Below are 11,199 nucleotides of genomic sequence, written 5' to 3'. Positions count from 1 at the left end.
ACTACTGGGAAAACCATAGCTTTAACTATACGGACCTTTGTCGGCAAAGTGATGTCTCTGCTTTTTAAGATGCTGTCTAGGTTTGTCATTGCTTTTCTCCCAAGAAGCAGGCGTCTTTTAATTTCGTGACTGCTGTCACCATCTGCAGTGATCAAGGAGCCCAAGAAAGTAAAATCTCTCACTGCCTCCATTTTTTCCCCTTCTATTTGCCAGGAGGTGATGGGACCAGTGGCCATGATCTTGGTTTTTTTGATGTTGAGCTTCAGACCATATTTTGCGCTCTCCTCTTTCACCCTCATTAAAAGGTTCTTTAATTCCTCCTCGCTTTCTGCCATCAAGGTTGTGTCATCTGCATATCTGAGGTTGTTGATATTTCTTCCGGCAATCTTAATTCCGGCTTGGGATTCATCTAGTCCAGCCTTTCGCATGATGAATTCTGCATATAAGTTAAATAAGCAGGGAGACAATATACAACCTTGTCGTACTCCTTTCCCAATTTTGAACCAATCAGTTGTTCCATATCCAGTTCTAACTGTAGCTTCTTGTCCCACATAGAGATTTCTCAGGAGACAGATGAGGTGATCAGGCACACCCATTTCTTTAAGAACTTGCCATAGTTTGCTGTGGTCGACACAGTCAAAGGCTTTTGCATAGTCAATGAAGCAGAAGTAGACGTTTTTCTGGAACTCTCTAGCTTTCTCCATAATCCAGCGCATGTTTGCTATTTGGTCTCTGGTTCCTCTGCCCTTTCGAAATCCAGCTTGCACTTCTGGGAGTTCTCGGTCCACATACTGCCTAAGCCTGCCTTGTAGAATTTTAAGCATAACCTTGCTAGCGTGTGAAATGAGCGCAATTGTGCGGTAGTTGGAGCATTCTTTGGCACTGCCCTTCTTTGGAATTGGGATGTAGACTGATCTTCTCCAATCCTCTGGCCATTGCTGAGTTTTCCAAACTTGCTGGCATATTGGGTGTAGCACCTTAACAGCATCATCTTTTAAAATTTTAAATAGTTCAGCTGGAATATCATCACTTCCACTGGCCTTGTTATTAGCAATGCTTTCTAAGGCCCATTTGACTTCACTCTCCAAGATGTCCCCTTCATGGATCAATGCCTTGTCGTGGCGAAGGGGCTTGAATAACTCAGAGAAGCTATGAGCTATGCCATGCAGGGCCACCCAAGATGGACAGGTCATAGTGGAGAGTTTTGACTAAACGTGATCCACCTGGAGAAGGAACTGGCAAGCCACTCCAGTATCCCTGCCAAGAAAACTCCATGGACAAAGAAAGCCAGTGTAAGTTACACCAACTCTTTTTTTGTGGGCTAAGTTCTGCTGGGTTGCAGAGCACATGACCAAGCTGAAAGGGATTTGAAATAGATGTAATTCTCTCATTGCCCCATCCCACCTTTGTAATACACCTTCCATGCTACTAGAATTCCACCTTGTGGGGTGGGGTGGGGGCGCTTACACCAGATTATGTTGCACTGATCTAAACTTCCTTGCCTGAGATGGTGTACCTTTGGCTCAGCTAAGGTGAGGTATTTACACCAGTGTAGCTTCCACTGAGCCTTTGCATAGCTAGGAAAGCCAAAGATCTGCTGAATCCAAACTCTCTTATCCTGATGAATCTTGGATTTAGATTGGACTATGAAGTCTGTTTTTCCGAACAAACACAGACCTCCTATCATGGGGCCTGATAAACCAGGATTAATGGCTGACAACAGACAGTATATAAACAGTATTTCACTTTTTTTAGCATTGCTGTCCCCACTTCCAGACACCACACAGAGGATTAAGGTCCAAAATAGTTTGCTGCTGCAGAAGATAAGGCTTCAGTAATACAGTTTCAGGCACACAGACACATTGCAGGCTTTGCAGATACAGATACAGATACAGATATAATAGTCCAAAGCAAATTTCAGTTGCTCGACTAATTCAAGATGTAACACAGACTCTGACTCACTTTTCAAGACTAACCCTAACACACAGCACCCACCACAAGATATAGACAGCACTGGGCAGTTGCCATAGTTCCTGCCTTGGCTGGCCATGCACTGATTGACTTATCTCGTACAAAGGGTGATTTGTGCTCATGCAGGAAATAAACCCCTTTGTCCATGTCCAGTTCATCCAACGGTCGATATACTGTATCTGGAAATGAACACAGACCCTACCTGGTTGAATTTGCTGGGCCATATAATGTCATCTCCAGAAATGGTGAGCACTTCGCCAGTAAGAGCTTGTGGGTCTATTTTCCCAACTCTCACTCTAAGAAAAGATTGGTTTGGGAATGTGATCCAATTTATAATATCAAATCCAGCAACTAAGGACCCATTTTCATCAAAGGATACCTTTTCCCCAGAACTGTTGTTAAATGAAACATGTCTCAGGTAGTGGTGGAGCTAAAGTAGGATAGAAAAGACACAGAGAACAAAGCATTGCAGAGGATATTAAAAAGTGATATTGCATGGTGGTGGCAATATTTCACAGCTGAGTACTGTGATTAATGCACGTTTTAGAAGCTTTATGCAGAATGATCATATTGAAATGTCTAAATATTAAAGGACATATGTTGTTTTAACAACAACAAATTCAATCCACGAGCATGATATTTGAGAGTGCCTTTTAAAAAAACCAAACCAGAACTAGGGATATAGTTTTAAAAAAGGCTTCCCTCCAAACTGTTGTTTTATTGCAGGAGTGTTCTGCAACATGTTCTTGACTGAATGTTCTGACAGAACTAGTATTGATCTGCACATGGCATTTTAACATGTTTTTGTTTGTTTGAATGGTCTTTAGTCTATCTTTAGTCCAGTTATAATCCCAGTAAATTCCCTTTTATATTTATTAGCCAGTTTGTGATGGTTTGTTTTGGTTTATTGCTATATTATTATCACCACTTTGATACTTTGTATACATTGGCTAAATTATTGCTGACTGGATACAAGGCATTCTGAGAGTAGGAATGGGGCAAAACCAAAGATGGATCCAAAATTTGGTGGACTTCCTGATGAAGGTTCCAATATGGGACTCTCTTTTGCAGAGCTGGAACTGGCACAGCAAAAATAGTGAGAAGCACCACCCCACTTTCTGCCCCGGAGGGCACAGGCAGCAGGACTACACATACAAAGGAACTCTTTCATTTTGCCCCACTGCTTGCTAACCAGGAATGTATATATTCCTACCTCGGTGCAGAAGAACAATGCTGTGTGACTAGTGATAGTGACTTGTGAATTTCCTGTGAAATAGAAGCTATAAGACACCATCCTAAAATGCTTGGTAATAATTCGGTTTCCTACACATTCTGGTTAATTTTGCACCTACAGAAGTAGATAACAATGCATTAATCGGCTGAGGATATTACCTCCCATGGTTGTGTCCACCCCCTTCTATTTGCCGTTGCTCTCGGCTTGGATTTAAGTAGTTCAATGCTGTGCAGAACATGCGCCACAGCATAGACAGCGTTGTATATGCTATAGCTGTGGCCAGTCATGCTCATTTCAAAAACTGTTGCGGGTAGAGTCTCCAGCTTCTCCTCTCCAGTGCAGATTTTGCTGTCCAAATTGTCTACTACAGATTTTAAGAATGAACATTTAAATGCATGCTCCCAGAAGTCTCTGATAAAGTCATCTCCTTTTGTCAAGGTAGGGTTTCTTGCTTGAAGGAGTTTCTGGAATCCTAGCAACTCACTTGAATGTATTGCAAAGGATATGGATCCATGGATTAACTCTATGCCACAACTTATTGGAAAGGAAGGTGATGTGAAGTCCATCTGGGCTGTCATGATCCAGACCTTTGTTTTCACTGGTATATCAAAAAATACTGAGGAACAGACGGATGTTCTCACATAAGCCATGGTCTGAATTTCACCATGTACAACCAAAGCACTGGCAGTGCTGCCCATGATAACCTTTACCATTTGAATCCCATAGTCCACCATTACATCGGCATTATTGGAAAATGTTGGTTCTGGGATTTTGTCTATGAAATCAAAGCAGATGCCACTCTGAGAGAACTTGGGAAGTACATTCTGTACAAATCTCTCACCATTGCTGTCATCCAAATAAAGTATGCCAATCCATGTCCACCTGAAATGAAGCAGTAACTGGAGCATGCCCTTATACTGATGGTCCACATTTGGGAAAATCTGGTGGAAGAAAACTCCTTGTATTTTGTTATCCATTATTAGGGCAGAGCCATATGAGAGCTAAACAACATTTGAAATGAGGAGATGGAAAAGTTATTTCTAAGACAATGTTTTCCAAAGTAAAACAAATTTTGTGTGTGATGCAAAATAATTATGCATCTCCCCAAATATCTACCGAGATCCCATCCAGATTTCATCTTGTTACTTAAGCAAATATCTATGAACTATGATGATTCAAAATCTTCTCAGTTCCTACAGGTGTGATAGACTGAAGAAGGCACAGACACGGGGTTTGATCCAGTGCTTACTGTCCATCAGCTGTATTGGAAATGAGATCGTTTTTGGTGGTCTCTTTCTCCACTGCAGTATGCCACACAAACCAAACATTGCTAATGAGAGCCCCCCAAAAAAACATTTGTAGAAGTGGGCACGGGGAACTCCAGAGTGGAAGAGGGATAGTAAAAAATGGCCCTTCCTCCCAGTTGCATGGATAGTTTCTGCTCTATCTGCAATGACCGTTTGGTGTGCATTTTGCGGTCGTGCGTAGCACCCTGGGAGCCTTAGGCAGCCCACCGCAGTTCGGAGGCTAGCATCACCTTCCCAGGCTGGATACCTGTGGTCTCCGCCCACACAGCCAGCCGTCCAATCCAGCTGGGGGAGGTGTTGCCAGGAGGGGGCTGGCCAGGTAGGAGGAGGTAACCATCCGGTGCACATAGCAGAAGGCGAGACATACCTGGTTGGGCGGAATCCTTTAGACATTTACCAAAATGGGGGGGCATGGGAGAGGTGACTCCCCACCCCCATTGCGGCGGCGATACCAAGATTCCCGTTAAAGGGGTCTAGGAGGGAGGCATTGAGCATTTGCGCAGGGGCCGTAATTGCCCTCCCCCTCCAGTGGTGGCAAAAAGGGGGGCAGGCTATCTGCTTTAACATATGTTCTCCAGAGCTAGCCCAACTCCCACATATGCTGGATAACCCGGAAATTACCCAGACCCCTGGCTGGGGGGCTGGGAAGGATAAACGCCCAATGCCTGTGCCAAGGTCTCCCTACATCTGAATCTTAATAAAGTTGTGGCCAATTTTAATCCCATAGAACGTTGTCTGGTGTCGTTATTCCGCTCGGGGGCTGCCTGGGGTTTCGGGGGTCTCCGCCTGACCGTGCAAATAATCACCATATGATACTATTGCTATTTAATGCATCCACACAGAAGATTTGCTACTAAGCTGTGGTAGATATTTCACAAGGGTTGCAGACAGGAGCACTGAGGTGTAAATAGGGCAGGACCTGGGAGGCTGGTGGACCAGGTTAGGGCAGCAAACTGTGCTAGCACCCTCTTTATATTCCTAACCTACTGGAGATGAAAAGCACATCAAGACATGAAGAGCTAAAGATGTTTGCATTCTGTTATGTTTTGAACTTGGATCATGGCACACTGGTTCAAAACACTGGTCAGCAACTTTAGTTTAGGAACATTACATTGCCCATAACTTGGTTTTTTTGTTTCTTTGTTTTAGAATTTGCTGTGACATGGATATTTCCTGAAATTCCTGAAAATATTTCCTGAAATTTTATTATTAGAGCTACCTCTTACTTACCTACAACAGAAGTGTGCCATGTTCCAAACAATTATTTTAAATGATCCCAAGCACAATGTGGTGCCGTTCAAGGCTAAATATTATGGAACACACAATATGCTGGAATTTTTCATTTCTTTTAATATTAACTAGTATGTTGCATAAAAACATAGTAGTTTAAGATTTACTGTAAGTTATTGTATTAATGTTAATTTGTATTTTTTAAAGTATATTTTTAGCCATTTGTATTTTTTATCTGTAAGCCACATTGAGTCCCTGTAAGGGAATAATGTGGGGGATGGATGGATAAATAAATAAACATTATTATTATTATTATTTTGAAATGTCCCTCTCTCCATCCCTCAGATGCCCATATCCAACAAATATATTGCTCCACAAATTGTTTCTGAAAGTCCCCTCAGATCTAAAAACTGAAGAAAACAAAAAATAATATTTGGCCTATCAGAAACTAGTTGCCCTTTGGATCATAGCCAATATTTGCAGTTCAAAGAGTAACCAAAATCTTCAAGAATGTAGAGAAGTTCTTGACTTCCCTGTAAGTGGTTATGTGCATGAATACCAGAACAGCCAACTGTGAATCAGCTGTAAATATTCTTTTTCTTGGACAGAATGTTATGCCTAAACAGAGTAAACGGGGTTCCTATTTATCTCAAACCCTCTTTATAATCTCCACAAGAAAAACTTCACCTTGAAGAAAGCAGGATAGACAATAGCTCTCTAAATTCCTGTACTTTATGTGAAAACTTACCTGTGGGATCTTGTAGTTATACAGCATGACTGCCATGTTGAGATCAACATCAGAATTAGGTCCCCCAATGACTGCTACCAGATTTTCCCGGATAGCACACTTGTAGTTAGGAAAAAACTTTCCCTTTGTGGAGAGAAGTTCCATGGAGGCAAGATATATGGTTCTTGCACTGAATTCACTGTTACAGACATGGGCACCCAGGCTGATGTTGGCTAAGATCTGGGGATTTTCATTTATTTCTTTTAAAGCAAAAACCAAGGCCAGGATGTGCTGGTAGTGCTGAGTCAGAACTCTAAAATGAAAGAAATTGCCACCTTAAAATGAGTGTGCTAGAAATTTCAAGTCAATACTCAATTGCTAAACATTCTTGCACTATATGGCCAAGGTTGAGGAACATATGAATTGATCTTGACATTCAAACCTCAACTTTTGACTTACATGCATATTATTCAAACAATACCCCCCCCCTTTTGGTAGCTTTTAGATAGCACATGCAATATATTTAAACCCAGGTTATCTGCTATGTTACTGATACTGGCTATTATTATTATTATTTCTTTAAAGAAGCTATAACTGCCCCCCATCTCTTTTGACCAATGTGGATAAAATTTGCAGGCATTGTAACATCTACAGATTGAATACAACCAACCATATCACAGGCAAATAGGCCCCTTAGATTTTGAAGACCATAACAGAATCAGACCAGCAACAAATATTATCAGGATAGATAGGGTACATTTAAGAAAACCCAACTCCTTACATGAGATCATCAAAATGTTCAGGAGAGGGACGGTTTCGGAAGTGAAACGTACTTAAAAACCGGAAGATATGAGAAATAATGCCACCAATTATGAGGTCTCCTGACTGATAATACTTGTGATGAATAGGAAGAGGGTGACTAACATAGCATCTAGAAACAGGAACCTTGCACACTGCTTGAGGAAGCAGTACTAATACCAACACCGCAAATATCACCATACTGCATGAAAACCTCCTTTCTAGAAACAAAATAACCTGTTCCTACATCAGCAAGTCTCTGGCTTGACTCCACACTCACTCAGAAGACTGAAGCCAGGGTGACATGATACAAAGTATTAGCAATCAGACTGATACAGCTCTCTGCACCTCAAGCCCCAGCTCTGAATGGTGCAGATGATATTAAAAGCAACCCTCTGTCTTGCTTTGATGTTTTGCTACTGGACAGTGGAACTCTCTGGAGAACTGGAGAAGTAATCATAGTTATTGCCATAATTGCAAGAGAGATAATAACCTCACAGCGTTGCAGTCTCTGAGACAAGGCAGGGTGGGGGTGGGGTGAGGTGTTCATCACACGTCAGCAACAGTTCCTATTTTATCCTCCTTAATAAGACATCAAAAGACTAACAGTAAAAAAATAAAATAAAGACCACAAGGGCTTTGTGGTGTCCAAAAAGAAAAAGGCTCTTAAATGATAGCCAGTTTACAAGATTGTGTGCACATTCCAAATTGGGCTAGGTTTTCATAGTGCAAATGGAAGTATCCATTGTTATATTATGAACTGAGGTTTCACAATTCCAGTAGGGTTTTGTTTAATTGCAGTGAAGTAAAAGTAGGCGATACCCTTGATGGCAGCACAGGGGTGGATGGATGGGAAATTTCCATCAGAATTGGGAGGTGGAAGGTTCAAAAGCGTCCTCTTCCAGCAATGTCCCTTGTGCTGCTCAGCTGACTGGGAAACAGCCAATAGTCACGAAAAGTGGACTAGCCTGCAGGAAAAAGGTGAACATTATCTGGAGCCCAACCTTCTTCATGTAGTTTAACACAGGTTATGTTGTGGGCCACGTAAGATTAAGCAGGGGGCAAGAAGAAGCCTGGTGAACAAAGATTGCACACTTCTGAACAAGAAGCGGTCCATCTAGCTGGGTTTCCCCAGCCACTCTGGGCGGCTTCCAACAAAATATTAAGATACAAAAGTCTGTTAAACATTAAAAGCTTCCCTAAACAGGGCTGCCTTCAGATGTCTTCTAAAAGTCTGGTAGTTGTTTTTCTCTTTGATATCTGGTGGGAGGGCGTTCCACAGGGTGGGCGCCACTACTGAGAAGGCTCTCTGCCTGGTTCCCTGTAACCTCACTTCTCACAGGGAGGGAACCGCCAGAAGGCCCTCAGTGCTGGACCTCAGTGTCCAGGCAGAACGATGGGGGGAGACGCTCCTTCAAGTATACTGGACAGAGGCTGTTTAGGGCTTTAAAGGTCAGCACCAACACTTTGAATTGTGCTCGGAAACGTACTGGGGGCCAAAGTAGGTCTTTCAAGACCGGTATTATGTGGTCTCGGCGGCCGCTCCCAGTCACCAGTCTAGCTGCCGCATTCTGGATTAGTTGTAGTTTCCGGGTCACCTTCAAAAGTAGCCCCACATAGAATGCATTGCAGTAGTCCAAGAAGGAGATAACTAGAGCATGCAGCACTCTGGCGAGACAGTCCGTGGGCAGGTAGGGTCTCAGCCTGCGTACCAGATGGAGCTGATAAACAGCTGCCCTGGACACAGAATTGACCTGCGCCTCCATGGACAGCTGTGAGTCCAAAATGATTCCCAGGCTGCGCACGTGGTCCTTCAGGGGCACAGTTACCCCATTCAGGACCAGGGAGTTCTCCACACCTGCCCGCCTCCTGTCCCCCACATACAGTACTTCTGTCTTGTCAGGATTCAACCTCAATCTGTTAGCTGCCATCCATCCTCCAACTGCCTCCAGACACTCACACAGGACCTTCACCACCTTCACTGGTTCTGATTTGAAAGAGAGGTAGAGCTGGATATCATCCGCATATTGATGAACACCCAGCCCAAACCCCCTGATGATCTCTCCCAGCGGCTGCATGTAGATGTTGAAATGCATGGGGGGGGGGAGGACGGAACACTGAGGCACCCCACAAGTGAGAGCCCAGGGGTCTGAACACTCATCCTCCAACACCACTTTCTGAGGAGGAAGGAGCGGAACCACTGTATAACAGTGCCCCCAGCTCCCAACCCCTCTATATGGTCCAGAAGGATGTTATGGTTGGTGGCATCAAAAGCCACTGAGAGATCCAGCAGAACTAGGAAACAGCTCTCATCTTTGTCCCTAGCCCGCCGGAGATCATCCACCATTGTGACCAAGGCAGTTTCAGTCCCATGATGAGGCCTGAATCCCGACTGGAAGGGATCCAAATGGTCCGTTTCTTCGAGGCATGCCTGGAGTTGTTCAGCAACCACTCGCTCAACCACCTTGCCCAAGAATGGAAGATTTGAGACTGGGCGATAATTAGCCATATTTTCCGGTTCTAAAGATGTTTTGTTAAGAAGTGGTTTAATGACCGCCTCTTTCAGTGGGTCTGGGACAGGGAGAAGCATTCACCACCCTGCGAAGCCCATCACCCAGCCCTTCCTGACTAGCTCCTGAAGCCCTCTTGACTCTTAATGACCCCAAATATTTCCTCTGCAGAAGAAAATGTCTTGGAAAAACCTCTCCCAAACCTTATCAGATTATCTTGACAGACAGGAGACAAGTTACACTCTGTTACAAGACAAATAAAGATCCTCCTTGCTTTCTTTCTCCTGGTTCCTGCCTCCACTCACTTTTCGTTGACAAATAACCCCATTTCCCCCCAGAAACAGTATATAAGTGCTCAACATACCTTGGTATTGTGGGTGCCTCATAAAGAACTGGTTTATGTGGGAACAGGAGGCTAGACTAGATGGACCTCCAGCAAGGCTTGTTGGGTAATATAACTGGGTAACAGGTAGTTTATCATCCAGCTGGATAGTTCAGTTGGTTAGAGTGTGGTGCTGATAAAGTCAGGGTCACAGGTTCGATCCCTGCATGGGGCAGTTGGATATTCCCTCCCAACCCACCAATTCTCTGATTCTAAGAAAACTACAACCCTACCAATACATTTCTGCTCTGAAGAAACAGCACAGAATATAGGCAAGAGCAACATTTTTGTACTTAAATATTCCACCTCAGAAAACAATGTGACTATCTAGCCTTTGTAAAATAATTCAACTGGATAATGAGCTTGGCCTGTACATCACAAAACTACACCTGCAACTTTCGTTCCCCTTTGGCGTTTCCATCATATGGGAAACTTTGAAAAAAATGTTTCATTTTGGCAGACATAGTGATCACACATATGAAATAACATGAGTTTTGGGAGGTTTATGCCCCCTTTTAGATGAAAACTGAAGGGAGACTGCTTTATGTTGGACAACTGCTTTTTTAAAAAGGTTTTAACACAGCTCTACATATAAATATATTGCACAATGATTTTTATTTGAAAGAGTCTTTTTTGAATACAGTACCTCATTTTTCTTATGGAAAAGTAAATTATGCCGAGTTAAACATATTTTCTTTTTCATGTCTCAGAGAACCTGGAAGTCTGAGTAGTGATTATTTTCCCTCTAATTACCAGGTTAACAGTGATTGCATTTTCTCCAATTCCCTGGAGACCTGTAGTGGGCACTAGCAAAATTACAAACCAACAGTGAAATATAGGTTTGTATTATTTCCTGTGAAACTTAGAACTAAGGCTAGAAACAGACACAGCTTCATCAATCTCTTTGCTGCAACTTCCATACCAAGTGAGTTAAAATTAGGCCCCATGGAAAACAAGGTGCCAAACTAGTAATAATTTAGGTCCCTTTCAATTTTGTAGGCAGTATATTCAATTAGTTTAGATCAACTGAACATTTTCAT

At 42.9% G+C, this 11,199-nt stretch overlaps 1 protein-coding gene across 1 annotated transcript; it reads right to left on the bottom strand.

Moving 5' to 3' along the window:
- Positions 1–2,125: 2,125 nt before the first annotated feature.
- LOC118077997 (extracellular calcium-sensing receptor-like) lies at positions 2,126–6,634 on the bottom strand. Its single transcript, XM_060269383.2, has 3 exons — positions 6,491–6,634; positions 3,364–4,206; positions 2,126–2,401 (listed from the first exon to the last, which is right to left on the bottom strand). The coding sequence occupies exons 1-3, from the start codon at positions 6,632–6,634 to the stop codon at positions 2,126–2,128; spliced, it is 1,263 nt and encodes a 420-aa protein (XP_060125366.2).
- Positions 6,635–11,199: the final 4,565 nt, after the last annotated feature.

This window comes from Zootoca vivipara, chromosome 16 (assembly GCF_965207765.1).
Source record: "Zootoca vivipara chromosome 16, rZooViv2.hap1.1, whole genome shotgun sequence".
In the NCBI taxonomy this organism is placed as follows: Eukaryota; Metazoa; Chordata; class Lepidosauria; order Squamata; family Lacertidae; genus Zootoca; species Zootoca vivipara.
This window is presented reverse-complemented; position numbering and strand designations above follow the sequence as displayed.

Bases quoted from the DNA above. Each gene is read 5' to 3' on its own strand.
- LOC118077997 (XM_060269383.2), bottom strand. From the start codon at position 6,634: ATGGAACTTCTCTCCACAAAGGGAAAGTTTTTTCCTAACTACAAGTGT. The intron at 4,207-6,490 runs GTAAGTTTTCAC...AATGTTGTTTAG, and splicing joins ATAACTACAAGATCCCACAG to CTCTCATATGGCTCTGCCCT. The intron at 2,402-3,363 runs GTAATATCCTCA...ATCCTACTTTAG, and splicing joins GGTGGACACAACCATGGGAG to CTCCACCACTACCTGAGACA.